Source organism: Bidens hawaiensis, unplaced genomic scaffold, assembly GCF_021521415.1.
Source record: "Bidens hawaiensis isolate Kalapana, Puna unplaced genomic scaffold, B.hawaiensis_p1.1 tig00022872_1, whole genome shotgun sequence".
NCBI classification, from domain to species: domain Eukaryota; kingdom Viridiplantae; phylum Streptophyta; class Magnoliopsida; order Asterales; family Asteraceae; genus Bidens; species Bidens hawaiensis.
Genome location: NW_027493567.1, coordinates 274,359 through 294,685, shown reverse-complemented (window position 1 = coordinate 294,685; position 20,327 = coordinate 274,359). Strand labels below are relative to the sequence as shown.

General features: G+C 41.2%; 2 protein-coding genes and 2 pseudogenes across 2 annotated transcripts; 2 read left to right on the top strand and 2 right to left on the bottom strand.

Annotated features, from left to right (window-relative positions):
• Nucleotides 1-1,331: 1,331 nt before the first annotated feature.
• Nucleotides 1,332-4,375, bottom strand: LOC143566341 (calcium-dependent protein kinase 16-like). The gene is made up of 12 exons (XM_077053073.1): nucleotides 4,276-4,375; nucleotides 4,024-4,163; nucleotides 3,325-3,455; nucleotides 3,196-3,237; nucleotides 2,821-2,932; nucleotides 2,665-2,743; nucleotides 2,550-2,590; nucleotides 2,113-2,277; nucleotides 1,905-2,031; nucleotides 1,722-1,837; nucleotides 1,513-1,620; nucleotides 1,332-1,442 (listed from the first exon to the last, which is right to left on the bottom strand). The coding sequence occupies exons 1-12, from the start codon at nucleotides 4,373-4,375 to the stop codon at nucleotides 1,332-1,334; spliced, it is 1,272 nt and encodes a 423-aa protein (XP_076909188.1).
• Nucleotides 4,376-9,491: 5,116 nt separating this feature from the next.
• Nucleotides 9,492-10,439, bottom strand: LOC143566340 (putative receptor-like protein kinase At5g59700 pseudogene; annotated as a pseudogene).
• Nucleotides 10,440-10,875: 436 nt separating this feature from the next.
• LOC143566339 (receptor-like protein kinase HERK 1 pseudogene) lies at nucleotides 10,876-11,619 on the top strand (annotated as a pseudogene).
• Nucleotides 11,620-11,627: 8 nt separating this feature from the next.
• On the top strand, nucleotides 11,628-13,914 carry LOC143566338 (calcium-dependent protein kinase 28-like). The gene is made up of 7 exons (XM_077053072.1): nucleotides 11,628-11,786; nucleotides 12,121-12,199; nucleotides 12,497-12,612; nucleotides 12,684-12,791; nucleotides 12,871-12,933; nucleotides 13,170-13,343; nucleotides 13,807-13,914. Exons 1-7 carry the CDS (start codon nucleotides 11,628-11,630, stop codon nucleotides 13,912-13,914), a joined length of 807 nt encoding a protein of 268 aa, XP_076909187.1.
• The last annotated feature ends 6,413 nt before the right edge of the window (nucleotides 13,915-20,327 follow it).

Here is a 20,327-nt window from a genome sequence, read left to right as displayed (position 1 = left end):
AACAAGGTCCATTCATGGCCTGAATCATGCATATTAAATGTTGTCCTAATATCATTATTATGTATAAATTCAATTTAAAAAGTAATAAATCCAAAAATGTTTCAATCGTAAAATACTTTTTGATATAGTGAAGGTGTTAACAAAAACTATAGCGTGTTAATAATGAAAACCATATGCAATCATTTAAACAAAAATCATCAACTCCATAAAACTCATAACAATCGATATACTAGTCTAAAACTTGATTATTTTATTGATTTGTGATTATGAAATTGATTACACATAAACCTATTTATAAAACAACCAATCCTAGATCAACATCACTCCTTATTAGACTAACTTAAAAAACCCTTAGGTTTTGTAAGTACAACATGATATATACCCCCCTTAACACAAGATTTACTAACAAGAACAACATGGCTTGTTTTAAAAAATCATTAACTAAATTAGAAATCAAATTGGAAAATCCAAATTCAGGTTGATTGTGTATAACTAAATTCGGGTTTGTTAGAAAATAAACGCTATATACATACATCAAATTCGGTACGACATTCAGTTTATACGTTCGGTATCAGTTTTTTGGTAAGGCGCCTTTTATGCAGGTGCGTCAAAACCTACATACTTTGCCTAACAATTAGTCAGCATAAATATTAGTGTGCAACTTACTCATTCGCACAGGCTAAATCAATAATTTTTTCAAAAGAATTGACCAAAAATGTATATAATATGAACATTACCACAAAAACAGTTCATGTGTAACTAACTCATTATTATTATATATATATATTTGCAGGTACATAAAGAAAACTATACAAACATAAAGAAAAAAATTACACCAATACAACCAATATTCAACACGCAACCTAGTGTTCCCGCGCAAATCAAAAGAGTCGATCTTTAGCTTTGAGGATTACGAAGATCACGATATACATACCTTGGTGAATATGAAACAATTTAAATGACCCGAGACTCTTTTTGACTTTTCTTGACCACAGTTTTCCCCTGAACCCACGCTTTGCAGTTCCTAACAGCCTTAAGTGTTACTATCCACCTGCATCACAAAGGTATACTCCTTCACAGAGAGTTTAAGAGAGAGAAAACAAAAGTATTTGATTTCGGGTTCTGAAAATACATAATTTTGTTAAGTTTACCCTTAGATAACCAGTTTTGTTCCAACAGGCCGGTATGGAATTTATTATCCAAAACTGATTAATTATTCGACCTATATATTTAGAAAGTGCCTGCCACAAAAACGAGCTAATTTGTAACTAAGAGTACTATAAAGTGCATTTATTATGTTCGCTTTACTTTTTGGGATCAGATGTACAATTTCATTTCCTCAAGACTAATAAGACACCACTTTCATCTGCATGAAATTGATCTTTGAGCTCGATCTTCATCAAGCGGGCTATAGGCAACGCCTTTGCATCAATAAACCCGGGCTATATTACTATTAGTACAAAGTGCACCTCCTATGTTCAGCTATAGTTTTCAGGTGAAACATACACATACCTCTCCCATTTCCTCAAAACTAATGACACCATTGTTATCTACATCAACTGCATCAAATTGATCTTTGGCATCCAATAGCTCCTCTTCATCGAGTGTGCTAGCCAATGGCTATATATGTATGTATGAATACCAAGTGTACGTCATATATAATTAATAAATTATTTGGGAACATTTTTATCTTACAATACGAGATAAATACTAATTATTACCTGTGGGGCGTACTGTTTTAGGCGACGGTTTATCACAAATTCACGCATTTTGGATAGGGCAGAAATATCAAGAGGGATTTCAGCAGCATTTCTGCCTTGTCGAACCCATGGGTGGGCTACAAATTATAACAAAGTCAGATACAACTAACTTATCAAGAAGAAGAAGAAGAAAAAGAAACATACATAGGGCCTGAGCAGCACTAAGTCTTGCACGTGGATCTTTCACAAGCAATTTCTTTACAAAATCTTTGGCGCTTGGGCTTATGTTAGGCCACGGTTTGCGCCTAAAATCAGGTTTGTTTCGTAACACCTATTAATTCATACCAATCTTGTAAAAGATACCATACAGATTAATTATAGATACAAAATTCATAATTAGATTAAAATTTACCTCCTTAAAAATACCATCTTCGGTCTTATCCCAAAAGGGGCGACGCCCGCATAGTAGAATGTACGTGATAACGCCTATGCTCAAAACATCTGATTCGGGCCCTGATTTACGTCTCAATACTTCGGGAGCAATATAGTATGCACCACCAACAGTATTAGTAAAATCCTTTCCAACCAAAATAAAAGAATATGATATATGAAAATACATCCATATGATGAATGTGGTGGATATGTAACTATTGCCAATATACTAAATATTAATTTAAATAGCATGTTCCAACAAATCATTATTGCTGTAAAAAATGCAAATAAGGATACAAAACATTATTATTGTGAAAATGACTATCATTTTCTATATCTTCTGAAACACTTAAAACATTTATTATCCAATTATAAATTCAAACTGCAGAAGCATATCTGGAAATTGTGTCAACACACCTCGTTGGTGTTATTTTTATATTCCTCCAAATGTTGAATTGCTTTTACCAAATAAGATGGTTAGAAAAGATAACTACTAAAACTACATACAAAACAAGATATATATGACACTAACCTGGTCTTATAAAACCCGATACACCAAAATCTGCAGCTTTTAAGCACGAATCGTCTTCTTGGGACTTGAAAAGAAAATTCTATAAAAACAAAAATCCAAGACAGGGTTAGCAACATCACGTCAATGTAAGATGGTCTGTATTATGTGTTATCATACCTCTGGTTTCATGTCACGGTGCACCAAACCATGTAAATGGCATTCTGCAGCAACTATAAGCATTTGCCTTACGACGATTGCTGCATCTTTCTCTGAATAACGACTGTCTTTCCTAGATAATAGAAAACAATTTTAAGTCGTAAAACCATACACGCAAAGTGAGGGGTGTTTGACTTTTGTGATTAAAGACTCAAAAAGGTTGGCGTTTAACTTGAAGATTGATAGTCCTTACATTTTATGCCAAATTTTGGATACCTACTTACATTTTACAAGTACTATATAGTTGTCGCGTTCATTCTAAACTTAAAAATTAAGATTCAGTTAACTGGTTTGACCAAAAACTCGACATCCATCAATAACGTTAGGAATTCTTACTTGGCTAAGATCCGGTCTAATAACTCTCCACCCTCACATAACCTGAAAATGGCAACCATAAAGTCAAATTCTTTATAACTGAAGTCAATCACCGAATAAAGAAAAAGTCAGGATTGTTATTCAACACACTCCATAACTATGTACACATAGGAGCTATCTTCATATGCATTATATAACTGAACCACATATTCTTTACCACTTAAAGCTTGCATTATTTTGACTTCTCGTTTAACATCTTTCACAGCAGCCGGAAGAATCAACTGTTGAAAAAGGCAAAAAAAACATGTCGGTGATTATTAAGTTCATACAGCTATATGAGTTTTGTTGGTAACATGAAATATTATCTTAACTAAACAACAAAGCCAAAACACATGTGAATGTTGTGCAAGCAGGCTGTAACCATGATTATGGTGGTATCCAAATCAAAGACGGGTAAGAAGTATGATTCAAGCAATCAGTTATCGATCTGTTGCATTGGAAAATGATGACTTAAGTGAATTATTAAAGTAAAAATCTGTAATCTGGATAATTTGTTAATTCATCACATGAACTTTCTGAGCTTTGCATTTTGATAAAATAAAAGCAGATTTATTAGTACTGATTCTACAGAACTAGAAAGAAATATAGTTTTTGGCTGAGAATAAAAAATTAACGCAAAGCCCTAAAATAGAAATTAGATACATGGATCACACACCCAAGTTCATAATTATAGCTTATAATTTTGGGTATAAAATGCAATCAAACAGACATCAGGTAAACTAAGGTTACGCCTCTAGAGTACTAGATATATATATATGTAATTATAAGATAACATGACAAAAAAGTTACCTTACTCTTGTCAATTTTCTTGACAGCAACACGGTCTCCGTTAGCTTTATCTGTTGCAACATATGTGTACCCGACTCGACCATGACCCAACAATTTCCCAATCGAATACTCCTCATCAAAATCCTTAAGATACCCAAAATCTGTTATTTTCCCATAAGAAAGAAATCACTTCATTTCTTGAATTAGATTTTTCTTTCTTGTTGTTATCATTCTCCTGCTCTTTGGGTTTATGGGAATTGGCATCAGATCCACCTTCATCATGTGTCCCGGATGTCTGGTGGTAGTTGGGGGTGTTGCTGCTGAAACCACTCATCTCGGGGTTATTCTTATAGCGTACAGGTCTTCTATGCATAAGTGCAGACTCACTAAACTCGGCTCATTGTGCAGTCTAATAAAGCAGATTGCAGATTCTAAAAAAAAATTAGAGTTCTGTTTTTGAAAGCGGCATCACCCACCCCCCAAAGCATGCCTTATGCATCATATTTAAAACCAAGCCAATATGGATTTTGTTACTCTTAGTCAGCCAACAATTATTATGTATATTAGGAATAGATTATAGTTAGTTATTTAGAGATAATCATTGTATTTATTGTGTATATCCTTTCCTTATTTCTTGGTTGTATTCTTTCCTATATATAGGGTCATTGTTTATCAATAATAATCGATCGATACTTTACAACCATAATCACTTTCATGGTACCAGGGCCATAATCTGATAACCTACTCTCTTCTTCTTCTTCTTATTTTTTTTTCTCGATCCCACCCTAATACTCACCGGATACGTCCGACCCCGTCACCATGACGAAAGAAACGGTGGCTGAATCATGGAACAAACCCGATCCTCTTCATCCTGCCTATTCCGTGTCGAACATTCAATCCAAGATCCGGACTTTAGACGGAACGAAGGTTACTTATTCGGCATGGGTAAAACTGTTTCGCCTTCATACTGTTGCGTATAAGGTATTAAACCATATCGATGAATCAGCCCCTCCAGCCGCCACATCTCCCGAATACGCCCAATGGAAAGAACTCGATGCATTGGTTCTTCAATGGATCTACAGCACCGTTTCGGATGATCTTATGAAACGTCTTATAGATACAACTGTGGCTAGAGCGGCTTGGACAAAGCTCAAGAAGATCTTCTTAAGCTTCAAAAAGGCTCACGCTTCGGCGCTTGAGACGAAGTTTTGTAATCTCACACTGACAGCATGTTCCTCGGTTGACGACTACTGTCAACGGCTGTCCGATTTAGCTAGTCAATTGGCCGATGTTGATCAGCTCGTCTCTGAATCACGGCTTGTTCTTCATCTTGTTCGCGGGCTTCCACATGAATATAACACCACTGCTTCTCTAATTAATCAGCAGGGTGTTGATTGGGACCAGGCTATCACTATGCTTCATGACGAAGTCATCCGGATTGAAGCTCAGAAGGGCTCACAGAATACAGTTTTGGCTGCTACTGTAGCACCGCCTTCAGCTGGCTCTTCATCAAACAACAATCAGCAATCTGAAGCTTCCTACTCCACCAATAATCGTCGTGGCAGCAGAGGCAGAGGCGGGGCTTCCAACCGCCGGGGCAGAGGCAGGGGCAGATCTCAGCAACAGCCCCCATGGACCACCTATCAGGGACAGCTGTCTTCTTTTCCTAATTGGGCTTGGTGGACACCTCCACCATGTCCTTACCCGACCCAGCAGCAGTGGTCTGGCAGCAAGCAACCCGACCCACCCTCGGCTCCTCAGGTTCAGTTCACCGGCTTCCCTCCGGCCACCGGTTACTCTCCGGCTCCGTTTGCACCACCTGGATTCAACCAGCCCCATGTATAACCCGCTCTGCCCAACTGATTTGAGTGCTGCAATGGCTAATATGCATGTTAATTCTCCTAATATGGCTTGGAACTCAGATGTTATGGATACAGGGGCCGAGTCTCACGTCACTAAAGACCAAGGTAAAATCGTTATCCCTGATTCTACTCCTGTATGTCGTCATATTTTGGTATGTAATGGTATGCTTTTACCAATTAAAGGATCAGGTACCAGCTTTCACCATTTACCAAACCGAACTTATATACTCCCAAACATCCTTTATAGCCCTCAAATAATTAAAAATCTTATTTCTGTTAGACGTTTTACTCGTGATAATCAAGTGTCTGTCGAATTTGACCCGTTTGGTTTTTCTTTGAAGGACCTCAAAACTAAGAAGGCACTATCTCGCCACAACAGTACCGGGAATCTTTATACGTTCACGCCGCCTCAAGCCACTTTTATTGCTTTCCACCACTTACCTTGGCATGATCGTCTAAGACATCCAGGGGCGCAAGTTCCAGATATTTTAAATCGTAGTTTTAATTTTCAATGTAATAAGGACAAAAGTCACAATCTTTGCAATTCCTGTCAACTTTCAATAGTAAAAGATTTCCTTTTTATTCGTCTAATACATTTACTTTTGCTCCTTTTGATATTATTCATTGCGATTTATGGACTTCGCCAATCACGAGTAAAACAGGATACAAGTATTATATGGTGCTAATTGACAATTTCTCACACTTCGTGTGGGTTTACCCCCTAAAATATAAATCCGAAACCTTTCCCACTTTTGCCAGATTCCATCAATTAATCTTCACCCAATTTAACCGCAAAATAAAAACTTTTCAATGCGACTTAGGGGGTGAGTTTGACAATTTAGCGTTTAAAACTTTTGCCCAACAAAACGGTGTGCTTTTCCGTGTTTCTTGCCCTCAAACATCCTCTCAAAATGGAAGGGCAGAACGTATGATTCGCCGCCTGAACGACATTATACGGGCTCTCTTAATTCATGCGAATCTACCTCCTTCGTTTTGGGTTGAAGCCCTACACACCGCCACTTATCTTCACAATATATTACCAACCAAACGCCTAAATTTTTACACACATACATTTGCTCTTTATCTTCGTCACCCTGATTACGAACACTTACGTGTGTTCGGCTGTGCGTGTTACCCTAACACATCAGCTACTCAGCCTCATAAACTTCACCATCGGTCCATCCAATGTATTTTTCTCGGGTATCCACCTGACTTTCGGGGATACCGTTGCTTCGACCCTACCACAGACAAGGTACACATCTCACGACATGTGACCTTTGATGAGCACGTGTTCCCGTTTACACTTCCTCATCATCCTACCTCATACAATTTTTTGGACGACACCACCCCACCAGGATTCACATTCCATTGGCCCATTAACCAGCCCACACCCAACATTAACCTGCCCACACCCAACCCCGTCACGGCCCCATACCCATTCACATACTCACGTCGTCCTCGTCTTGCACCACCTTTGACCAACCCCTCTACCACCATACCAGCTTCGACCCAAGCCCAGCCCCATCCTATCTAGCCAACAGGTCCGATTACTAACCAACATCCCATGACAACTCGTTCCAAATCACGGTCCAACCCTTCGACTATACACAACACCATCTCCCTTTCCCCGGTCCCTACTTCCTATGCCAAAGCCCTAACTGATCCAAATTGGTTGCATGCAATGCAAACTGAGTATACGGCATTACAGGATAATGAAACATGGGAGCTTGTTCCACGCCCACATGACCGTCCCGTGATTCGTTGCATGTAGCTATTTCGGTATAAATTTAAATCGGACGGATCGTTGGAACGTTATAAGGCCAGGTTGGTGGTTAATGGAAATTCACAAACAGTTGGTGTCGATTGTGATGAGACATTTAGTCCCGTGGTCAAACCAGCCACTATTCGCACGGTTTTGTCTCTTGCTGTGTCAAGGACTTGGCCTATTCATCAACTTGATGTAAAGAATGCTTTTTTACACGAGGAACTACATGAGACGGTTTTTATGCATCAACCACCGGGTTTTTATGATAAACGTTTTCCTAACCACGTTTGTCGGTTGAAGAAATCACTGTATGGTCTTAAACAGGCACCGAGGGCTTGGTACACCCGTTTTGCTAATTTTATTACCTCCAAGGGGTTTCGTAGCAGCACCTGTGATCAGTCTTTATTTGTTTATCAACAGGACCCGTCTAATATTGCATATTTATTATTATATGTTGATGATATAGTCCTTACAGCTTCTAATGACCGTCTCTTAAACAACATTATTGGCACGCTCTCAAGGGAATTTGCCATGACTGATTTGGGTCGTCTACATCATTTCTTGGGAATAAAGGTTACTCGGCAAAAGAATGGTATTTTCTTGTCACATACCCAATATGCCAAAGACATAATCACCCGCGCTTCCATGTCCTCGTGCAAACCTTGTTCAACACCGGTTGATCTTTCATCTAAATTAAGTGCTACAGATGGAGCTCTATTTTCGGATCCGACATTATATCGGAGTCTGGCGGGTGCACTGCAATATTTAACTATTACTCGTCCAGATTTGTCATATGCAGTTCAACAGGTGTGTCTCTTCATGCATGAGCCTCGAGATCCTCACTTTGCCTTTATGAAGCGTATCATCCGTTATTTGCAAGGAACAATTGACTATGGTATATGGATCATGAGATCTGATTCACATGACTTGGTTGCCTATTCTGATGCTGATTGGGGCGGTTGCCCAGATTCGAGACGCTCGACATCGGGTTATTGTGTCTTCCTTGGTGACAATCTTATATCTTGGTCTGCTAAACGTCAGCCTACTGTCTCACGATCCAGTGCGGAAGCTGAGTATAGGGGAGTTGCAAATGCGGTTGCAGAAACGACTTGGATTTGGAATCTGCTGCTCGAACTTCACACTCCTTTAACGCGCGCATCAGTAGTTTTTTGTGACAATGTTTCAGCGGTCTATTTGTCCAATAATCCGGTTCAACATCAAAGGACAAAACACATAGAGATTGACATACACTTCGTCAGAGAGAAGGTTCGTCTTGGGCACATTAAAGTTCTTCACGTCCCATCCTTTATGCAGTATGCGGATATATTTACCAAAGGATTATCTCGTGAACTATTCCAATCATTTCGGTCCAGCTTGAGCGTCTGTCCTCCGCCCGCTCAAACTAAGGGGGTGTCTTAGCCAGCCAATTATTATGTATATTAGGAATAGATTATAGTTAGTTATTTAGAGATAATCATTGTATTCATTGTGTATATCCTTTCCTTATTTCTTGGTTGTATTCTTCCCTATATACATGGTCATTGTTTATCAATAATAATCGATCGATACTTTACAACCATAATCACTTTCAGTTACATGTTAGGCTTTGCGTATTGATTTGATGGTGGTGGGAGGTGATAAAGGCATGGATGGTAAAGAGTAGTTTTGGTTATTTTACTAAAACCATAGACCACGGGTTATGTTACTTATGTAGGCAAATAGTGAAAGCAGTGACCGGATCTACAAATAGTTTAGACTGAGTCATTTAACATAGTGGTTTCCGAAAAGTATATAGCACTCATAAATGAATCATGAAAATGTAAGTATCTAATTACTTAAACGTTCTATGTGTAATTAATCTATCAACTTGAAAAAAAGCCTTTTAATGAACTTACATAGGTCTCTAATAACCTTTCAAGCTTTTCCATGACATGATTCATAGAAAGTCGGTGTTGTGGACTTTTATGCAAGCATTCATATGCAATTTCTGAAAACTCATAGATCAAGTCTAAGCTCATTTGTTCCCTTAAACTGGGGTCAACGATCTGCTCCACTCTCTTCTGTTGGTAATACTGTTTGACCGTTGGAGCAGATAACCAGAAACCATCATTGTCTTTAACTAAGCACAGCTTCCCACACAACACTTCAAACAATACTATGCCAAAAGAATATACATCTGATTCTTTTGTTACAATGCCAGTAGACATATAGTCTGGGTCACAGTATCCTGGTGTGCCACAAGCATGGGAAATAATAGCACTTCTATTAAAACCTGCTAGACTTAACTTGGAGAGTCCAAGATCGGAGATCTTAGCAACCCAGTTATGATCTATCAAGATGTTAGAGCTTTTCATATCACGATGTATTACGGTTTGATGTTTCCCGACATGATAATGAAGATGGTTAAGCCCACGAGCAGCATCAACACATATTCTGATTCTTTCCAGCCATGTAAGAGAATGAAAACCACTGCTACGGGTTAGATGTTGATCCAAACTTCCATTGGCTGCGTATTCGTAAACAATAATCTTCTCGGTTCCCTCATCGCAGTAACCAATAAGAGTGATCAGATTTGGATGCTTTTGACCGCCGAGGAGCTGAATCTCTGTCAAGAACTCCTTCAAGCCTTGTCCAAACTGCTCATCCAACCGTTTTACGGCAACAGCGGTCGGTTTTCCATGAATCAAGAGTTCCCCTTTGTAGACCTTACCATATCCTCCTCTTCCAATGCAGTTATGGAAGTGATTGGTTGCAATCTGAATATCTCTTAATGGTATTTTGAGGTGTGTTGACTCTTTCAGCACTGACATCCTGTTGCCTGCTTCAAACTTCAAAGGGGTTCTGATTAAGCATTCATAACTACAACAAAATTAATTAGCTTATGCTTATAAAATCAAAACCCTAACAAGTAAAATTAAAACTCATATTTCGTCTTAATTACCTCGGAGATATACAAGACTGACTGACTGACTGACTGACTGAGAAAGACAAGACACTTTGGAGTTTAGGTGGTCAACATATATAGGTGTAATCACTAGTAATTTAAAATGAAAAGTTGATGATGACTAGACTTGCAATATAGATAAAGCTTTGTCAGAAAGACGTGTACAAGCACCACTCTGAATTCTTATTGGTCTCACTAAAGTCTCTTTTCGTTTTGAATCAATATCAGGAACAAACGCTTGCTTGCTTGTTTCTCTCTTTAATTATTAAGTTAAGGGTTTAATATTTCCATCTCAAACTGAAATGTCAGTGCTGAAAGAGTCACAGCACCTCAAAATACCAATAAAAGATATAGAGACTGGAACCAATAACTTCCAAGACTGTATTGGAGTAGGAGGATATGGTAAAGTCTACAAAGGGGAACTCTTGATTCATGGAGTATCAACTGTAGTCGCTGTAAAACGGTTAAACAAACAGTATGGACAAGGGTTAAAGGAGTTCTTGACTGAGATTCAGCTCCTCAGCGGTCAAAAGCATCCCAATCTGATCACTCTTATTGGTTACTGCGATGAGGGAAACGAGAAGATTATCGTTTATGAATACGCAGCCAATGGAAGCTTGGATCAACATCTAAAGCCTGGCAATAATGTTCCCGCTCTTACATGGATGGAAAGAATCATTATATGTGTTGATGCTGCTTGTGGAATTAACCACCTTCACTATCACGTAGGAAAACATCAAACCATAATCCACCGTGATATAAAAAGCTCTAATATTCTCATAGATCATAACTGGGTTGCTAAGATTTCTGATCTTGGACTCTCCAAGCTAGGTCTATTAGGCTTGAATCGCAGTGCTGTTATTTCCCGTGTTTGTGGCACACCAGGATATTGTGAACCAGAATACTTTTCTACTGGCGTTGTAGCAAAAGAATCGGACGTATATTCTTTTGGCATTGTTCTATTTGAAGTTTTGTGCGCTGCATCATGGACCGTGGTCACGGTGGCTTCCAGTTATCTGCCAGCATGGTCAAAGACCATTACATAAGGAAGAAAATGGGTGAGATTGTTGACCCAAGTTTGAAGAAACAAATGAGCTTAGACCTGGTGCACGAATTTTCAACAATTGCATATGAATGCTTGCATGAAGATCGAGAACTACGACCTCCTATGCATCTTGTTGTGAAAAGGCTTGAAAAGTTATTGGCGGTCCAGGTAAGTTTTATACAAGATTTCCTAGAGTAAATCATGATAGATTTATTATGCATAGAACAGTCAAATATTTTCTACAAAAGATGCCGTGTCTCTACATATTTCCTAAGCCAAAAGTAGTACAAATCTTATTCAGTGAAAACTAGAACCCGTCTTAATACATCTATAATAACTAATTAATTCTTCATTTTATGTGTTAAAATGTTCTTGAAAACGTATAATTATTTTGTTTGTCAACAACAGAGGTCTTTTTTTTAATGTTTGTGGTCAAGTATTCAATATGTTGATTGGTGTTTCGATAAAGATTCTAAACTCGTTTCCGTGTTCTGTTTTATAGACTTCTCTTTTCAAGTTACCAACAGACAGTTCACGTTTAAAGGCTACAAAAATTGCTCTATCAGACGGTATAAAACCAGGTTACTTTTATTTAGCACCAAATTTTGTTTGCTGAATACATAAAAACAACACAAGGGGGGGAGGTTAGTTTGATGTTTTTGCGTAGTGATCTTCTAGTATTGATCAGAATACGATGAACCAATTGAAATATAAGTGATATGAGACACAATACTAATTGATAAAATGACCAAAAAGTCCACTCAGCTTTAGAGTATTCAGGCATTCGATCCAATCAGCTCTAATTTTTTTTTTGTGCCACACAACCCATTGTTTATGTGAATTTATTTATAATTGAGTATGTTTTCCACTTTCTATAGCACACTCATCGGTTCGAGAAGGTGGTTATGCTTCTAAAATTCCTCTTGACATTTCTGTTCTATGCCACATGCGTGAATTTGTGAAATATGATCGCCTAAAACAGTTTGCTCTACGTGTAAGTATTTATCTCATATTATAAAGTTAATGCCACATAATTTCTTCTTAAGACTCCATATTCTTGCATAGGCTCTGGCTAACGAGTTTGATGAAGAGGAGCTATGCTATCTCAAAGATCAATTTGATGCAATTGATGTAGATCAAAGTGGTGCTATTACCCTCGAGGAAATGCGAGATGTATGTTTGACCACAATAATCAAACAAAACATAAAAATGCACTTTGTACTAAAATTAAAATAGCTTGGTTTTGTGGCAGGCCTTAGCTAAAAATCTTCCTTGGAGATTGAAAGAAACACGTGTTTTGGAGATTCTATATGCAGTAAGCCTGTTCTGTTTTAAATATGATAGTTTTGGAGTTTAGATTATTTGACCTCATAACCTTTACTTATGCAGTTAGAGGGGGTTTGGATTTACATTTTGGAACTGATTTTGTACTGTTCATGATTATGTTTATCTAGAATCACATAATATTATTCACCTTCAGAACGCACATCCAAACGCTCACTATAATTTCTTTCTCATGATTTCCATGTGTTTTTATACTTTGAGATGCAGATTGATAGCAATGAAGATGGGCTTGTTGATTTCACAGAGTTCGTTGCAGCCACTCTTCATGTTCATCAGTTGGAGGAACACAACCCTGAAAAATGGCAACATTTATCACAGGCTGCTTTTGAGAAATTTGATGTTGACAGGGATGGATATATAACTCCTGAAGACATCAAAATGGTAAGCTATTGCTTTTGACTTCTGTTGTACATGTTTTTAACAACTTCCAGAGGGCGAATGAAAAGTTTGACTTTTGAGGTCAAACATACCAACTTTTTAGGTTGATGCTGAAATTGATTTTCAGTGAAAATTTAAACACCGAAATCCATGTTTGCGGAAGGTGGTGGTGCATTTGGATCTAGCAATTAAAATTGCTAGAATCTGTCCCGATAATTAAGATGAAAATCGGTTCGTTTGACCTTAAAAGTCAAACTGCATATACATATGTGTGCGCACACGCATTCCACTTCTGGAGATCAATTTTTTTGCTTATGGGTAAAACAGATTGCTTGCTTAGAAAACTAAGAATGGGTTTGACAAAATTTCTATATTTGGTCCATTCATATATAGCACTTAAACACATGTTTCAGTTAAATTATAACCATTTGCCTCAAATAAGAAGACATTTTCAATGGGTTTTCAGCATACTGGCTTGAAGGCCGGCTCGATAGAAGTGATTCTGGAAGAAGCTGATATTGACAAAGATTGTAAGATTAGCTTGCCGGAATTCCGCAGAATGTTAAGATCCTAAAGCAAGGTATGTAAACCGCATATTCGTTAAATTGCACGGGAACATGTATTTTGTATGTTAAATCGTCAAAGATACACTGATTTTGACCAATTTTCCAATGTTAATTAATGTTTGTATATATAAATATAGCTAATTTCTTAAGCTATTTTCAACCAAAATATGAACACTCCACATTGAATAATAAGTAAGTATACGAGTATATGAGGAAGAGCATAAACCTATTTGAAGAAACACTAATCGACCCCGGGCAGATTACGGGTAACCTGGGGGTTAGATAGATGTTTCCCACGAGGGGTTGGACCCGGCAAAGATGGTTCTTCTGATAACCCGCAAAACAGACACCGTGAGCTCGTCACTGAGAAGGGGGGGTTCCTCCTTGTGACCACCCTCCGGCGTGAGAATCAGACTAGATTGCTCTTGAATATAAGTGTATATTAAGAGATTGCTAGAGCAGATATCAGGCATAATATGTAATACGAGATAGTATATGATGATAAGATGATCATACCATTTGGGGTATTTATAGCCGAAGGTAGGTTTCCAAGAAGGTGTAGCCGGCTGAATAGTATTCATGTTCTACCAACTGTGGCCTACGCACGTGCCATGCTGGTAGTTGGTGGGTAGGCAGCGGCTGACAGTGACCAGGCCTGCTGTGTACTATTCCTTTTCCACCAACTGCCGGCTATGCACGTGGTATGACAGGAGTTGGTGAGTAGGCAGCGGCTAATAGTGACATACAGTACAAGAGCATGCTGCTCGCCATACTGCTGTCAATGAGCTGTCGTATCTTTGGTCAGATCTTTTGCCCATACCTCGTCAGGTACAGTACAGAAGATCTTCCCGTATCGTACGGACTGGCTTATTTGGGCGGGAGTATTCCCCCTCCCGCCTTTGTGCGGGATTGCTCCCGGCTTTGCTCATTCCTTCAGGTGACAACTGAATTATTGAGAGCTAAGTGCCTTGTGCGTGTAGCCTTGCTGCGCGGGTGGCCTTCCCTGATGGCTTGTATCCGCAGCTGCGGGAACAGGCGGAGTACTTCACCATTGGGAGGCATTTCCTGCGGGAACAGCTTGCGTACTGCGCGTAAGGACGTCACGTCTCTGAGCATGGTGGGTCCTGCGGATCCAGTTGGTTTCTGCGCAGACGTCTCTCTTCAAGGTGAGTCTTGCGGGTCCAACTGGGCTCTGCTGGGACCTACCTCTTCAAGTCCCCCCAGTCCAATGTTCTTCTCATGAATGTTTAATAAAGTGAGGTGAACTTTTGGACTTAAGCAAAGGGTTTTGAAAAGGGTTTAGTTTTAAGGTTTTCCATGGGGATTCTTCCCGCGGAAGTTCTTGTCACTTGCAGAAATTCCCGACTTTCCTGCTTGATCTTTGGGTATGATGCGGGTAGGTCTGTAACCTCCTCGCAAGTCAGGAGCGTTGAGTCCCACTTGTGTGGATTCTCCATGAGGTTTTGGTAGTTTTGAACATAGTGATCAATTATGTTTAAACCACCAATTCCATCTTGGAGCTTCAAACAATGTAGTTCCCGACATTCCCGCTATGCGGGGATGTTATTTCCGTTTTCGCAAGCATTGCCCAGAAGATCCTTCTTGGTTTCAATTCCCCGGAGCGCTAGGTATGTGAAGGGTTTTGCCTTAACACTGTACCCGCGCTCGTCTTACGGTTACTTTATTTCCAAGATATTCCTGGCGTCAATTCCCTGCGGGTGCTAAGTATGTGAAGGGTTTTGCCTTGACACTGTACCCGCACCCGTCTTATAGTTACTTGGTCGCCAAGGTATTCCTGGCGTCAATTCCCTGCGGGTGCTAAGTATGTGAAGGGTTTTGCCTTAACACTGTACCCGCACCCGTCTTATAGTTACTTGGTTGCCGAGGTATTCTTGGCTTCAATTCCCTGCAGGTGCTAAGTATGTGAAGGGTTTTGCCTTAACACTGTACCCGCACCTGTCTTACAGTTACTTGGTTGCCAAGGTAAGGGGTATTTTCCCGCTTACTTTTGAATCTTTTTGAATTTTTTGAAATTCGAAGAGTTGGTGAAAGGATAAGAACAGTCCAAACTGCTGAAACGTCGTGCGACGGTTTCTTCTGACTGTGTCAGGACGTGCAGGAAGTTATGGTGACGTGACAGTACATGGTCATTCCAGACGCTTTTTCAGGCGCGTGGGCGCGATTTTTCGGGCGCGTGGCCGCGAAATTAATTGTACGCGTCCTTTCAACAGCTGTTGCCAGCTTGCTTTTTGCCACGTGTCATAGTTTCATTGCACCTTCGATTTCTCTCTCTTCCGCATTAAATTCATCGCATTAATTGCGATTAGTATATAAAGGGGGAGAGGGTTCTTTGTAATCCACACTTTCACTTTTCTCTTCATCTTCAAAACGATTTCCGGCGAATACTCACCTTTTTAGTCGAGCATTCTCTTGAAATCGTTTTCTTCTTTCATCTGCAAGATGTCTTCTCACGATCTCGAAGCTACAGCCCAGGAGGCTGGGGTGTACGCCGATGACAAGAGTACTGCTGGCGAGTGCCAGTGTGCTCTGCCTGTCGATCTATATCAGTACATCGTCAGGAAGTTCATGCTCGAGTCTCTCGAGCCTGAGTTTCCTGAACCTCATCAGACGGTGTATGATGCCCCCAGAGGCAAGATCGGGGTATATGCTGCATTCTTTGTCTATGGGAATCTTAGGTTCCCTTTGACAAAGTTTGTGTACCGTGTCCTGGAGAGGCATGGTGTACACCTGACCGAGGTGCACCCGATGGCGATCACGAAGATTCGCCACATCGAGTGGGTGTGCCGGATTCTGGGCATTGAGCCCTTCGTCGACCGCCTGATGACCTTCTACTCTTGGAGGTGCATCCAGGGGTGGTATACGCTGATAACCCGGATCAAGGGTTTGAAGATTTGCGCAACCGAGCGCAGTCTTCGTTCGTGGAAGCGGGAGTTCTTCTATATCTCCGCTCGCGCCATCCCCCTTGTCATGAAGTTCAAGAATGGGCAAGCACTTCCCAGCCTTCACGCCTCCAACTACCAGGAAGCGGAATGGTTCTCGAAGATATCCCGAGTCCAATCTCCGGTTTACCGCTTTGCGGAGTCCGGGATGGTGATGCTCGGGATGAGCCGGGTGTGGAAGGATGCGGATGCGCGAAAGATCCCGATCGTCCTCGAATACGGTTTGAACTCTGTTCCTTACGGTATGCTCTGTTTCTTTTTGTTGATTTAGAATCTCTTCTAACTTTTTTCCTGTTTATTTCAGAGGGGAACGACTTGCAGTCGCTCCTGTATCCGCGGGAGGCTGACAGTCCCGCTCGGATGGGTACTCGCGCTCTAGATGAGAACGAGTTGCCCATCTTTGAACAGAAGGCGGATCGGTTCGTGGAGGTCTACCCATCAGGCCACGAGATCCTGAGCGCCAGGCGGCCAGGTAAGGCGTTATTCAACCCTCGACCCCTCAATGCTGAAACCTCTGCTGGAATTCCTCTAATCTTATGTTCTGATGAGGAATCCGCAGATGGTCCTCCGTTGGTGCGGAAGAAGAAGGCTGCCGGCGGGAATAAATTTACCCTTGAATAAATTAACCGTTCGACGCGCGGTTGTTAATAGGTTAGTGTTCAATTTCCTCTATCATGATTCGTGCGGATAGACCGGCACTTTCATTTAGTGGGATGACTGAACTTTACCTTTAACTGACCTGCGTGAAGGTTTGCTGTTTTTTGGGTTTATGCGGGTTTTGCCGCCTTCCCCACGCAACGACTTTCCACGTAATTATGCGGTTAAAACCGGCATATCAGTGTTGAATAAATTAACCGTTTGACGCGCGGTTGTTAATAGGTTAGTGTTCAGTTTCCTCTATCATGATTCATGCGGATAGACCGGCACTTTCATTTAGTGGGATGACTGAACTTTACCCTTCAACTGACATGCGTGAAGGTTTGCCGTTTTTTGGGTTTATGCGGGTTTTGCCGCCTTCCCCACGCAACGACTTTCACACTTATGTATGCGGTGAAAACCGGCATCAGTGTTGAAAGTTCATAAAAGTATAAATGTAAAATCATCAGCGTCGATGTTCTAAGGAGAATCATTTCCATTAGAAGTGACTCTGGGCCTTTACAAGTTTGGAATTGATCTACATGCAAACTGTGTAATTGAGCTCCCTTCCATGTTGTTGGGATGGGAGTGCCATCGAGCCGATATGCACCTGGTTCGGGATCTCGTTGTTTACGCAGTATGTAGTCTCCAACATTGAAGTTGCAATTTTATTCGTGTTTTCCCCAATTGGGGTTCTACACGCATCAGCCTGCTCAGCGTTCATTGCGCCACGAGGTGCGCGAGCGTCCCATCTCTGACAAATGCTTCGACCATGTCCTTTACGTCTGTGCATTCTTCAGTGTTGTGGCCTTTTGTCCTGTGAAAGTCACAGTATTTGCTCCGATCAGCATTGTGACGATGTCGGATTATTGGAGCCTTTGGCCATGGGAGCTCCTCAGTGGCGAATATCTCGGTGACGCTCTTGGTGAGTGGCGTCCATCTGGAGTTCTGGTTCGACTGTACGTTATCCCTTCCGCCTAACCGATGTTGCAAGCCGGATGTGTCAAAGTTTACCCTTGACTGCCAAATGCCTAGCTTCCGCTTTTTGTTTAGTCGGGCGGTAAGGACGTTGTCTTATCTTGTTTTCTGGGTGTAGAGATTTGTGCTCTGGGGGAGATCTCTACCCAGTTGCTTCTCCGTTTCCGCAAAGCGTTTTGCTGCTGTCATGATGGCATCCCATGTGGATGGCATGCCATCTTTACCTGTTAAGGTGCGGATGAGCTCTGGGTCGTTCGCGCCCTGGATGAAAGCAGCGCGAACAAGATCTTCGCTGATATTACCCAGACTTAGCTTCTTTGAGTTGAAGCGAGTGATGAAGTCTGGCAAAGATTCATCTTCCTCTCGAATGCATTTGAGGATTGTCCATTGCTCTTCGGTATACTTTCTTTGTTGGCTGAAGTGTTGACTAAACTTCTACCGGAAGTCTTCCCAATCGTAGATGTGGTGGACCGGTAGACGATCGAACCACGCTCTAGCTGCCCCAACAAGCGTCATTTGGAACATGTAACACCACGTAGGTTCCGTCCAACTACTGACGGTTGCCCCCGCTATGAACCTGTTCAAATGATCGTCTGGATCAGATATACCATCGTAAGTGCCGATGTTGGACATCTGTTTGGCACTTTTCGGGACGATTGCTTCCGCAATGTCCCTTGCAAATTTGGACGTTCCCGCCTTTACAGCAGTTGGTGTAAATGTTTTGGAGAAGTCACGTGGATTTCCACCTGTGTTTTTTGGTTTGAAGGTTTCTTCAAAATGCCTTCTCGGTTGGGAGTCCGTTTCCTTACGCTTCCCTTTCGCCCTATGACGAGGGTTTGCGTCACTATCGGATTCCTCCGAATCATCGTCAAAGTATACAAATTCATCAGCCTGTTGGAGTAAACGTAAGCGTTCATCCAACTCAGCTTGGAATTCTTTTTGACGTGCTTCCGCCCACGCTTTAATTTCATCGAGTGTTTGGCGAGGGAGCCTCGTTCGTTCTCTCTCTAACCGGGTATCGGTGAATCCCAGTGAGCGATTATTTACTGCACTTGCCCCAGCTTGGGTAACCGGGGTAGTGTTCGTAAAATTTACTGCACTTGCCCCGGCTTGGGTAACCGGGGTAGTGTTCGTAAAAACTGTGTAGTCGCCGGTATTCCCCCCAGTAGCTGGGGTTGTGGTTACCGGAGTTTCTTTAACCATCTTTCCAGAAGTTTGAAAAAACTGAAAAGAAATGAAGTTCTAGCTTTTATGCACGGATGGCGCCAATGAAGAAACACTAATCGACCCCGGGCAGATTACGGGTAACCTGGGGGTTAGATAGATGTTTCCCACGAGGGGTTGGACCCGGCAAAGATGGTTCTTCTGATAACCTGCAAAACAGACACCATGAGCTCGTCACTGAGAAGGGGGGGTTCCTCCTTGTGACCACCCTCCGGCGTGAGAATCAGACTAGATTGCTCTTGAATATAAGTGTATATTAAGAGATTGCTAGAGCAGATATCAGATATAATATGTAATACGAGATAGTATATGATGATAAGATGATCATACCATTTGGGGTATTTATAGCCGAAGGTAGGTTTCCAAGAAGGTGTAGCCGGCTGAATAGTATTCCTGTTCTACCAACTGTGGCCTACGCACGTGCCATGCTGGTAGTTGGTGGGTAGGCAGCGGCTGACAGTGACCAGGCCTGCTGTGTACTATTCCTTTTCCACCAACTGCCGGCTATGCACGTGGTATGACAGGAGTTGGTGAGTAGGCAGCGGCTAATAGTGACATACAGTACAAGAGCATGCTGCTCGCCATACTGCTGTCAATGAGCTGTCGTATCTTTGGTCAGATCT

Coding starts and splice junctions, on each gene's coding strand:
- LOC143566341 (XM_077053073.1), bottom strand. CDS start 4,375: ATGCATAGAAGACCTGTACGCTATAAGAATAACCCCGAGATGAGTGGT. Junction 2,591..2,664: donor ATCGGGTTTTATAAGACCAG/GTTAGTGTCATA, acceptor ATTTGGTAAAAG/CAATTCAACATTTGGAGGAA. Junction 2,278..2,549: donor ATAAAAATAACACCAACGAG/GTGTGTTGACAC, acceptor TTGGTTGGAAAG/GATTTTACTAATACTGTTGG.
- LOC143566338 (XM_077053072.1), top strand. CDS start 11,628: ATGGGTGAGATTGTTGACCCAAGTTTGAAGAAACAAATGAGCTTAGAC. Junction 11,787..12,120: donor AAAAGTTATTGGCGGTCCAG/GTAAGTTTTATA, acceptor TCTGTTTTATAG/ACTTCTCTTTTCAAGTTACC. Junction 12,613..12,683: donor TAAAACAGTTTGCTCTACGT/GTAAGTATTTAT, acceptor ATTCTTGCATAG/GCTCTGGCTAACGAGTTTGA.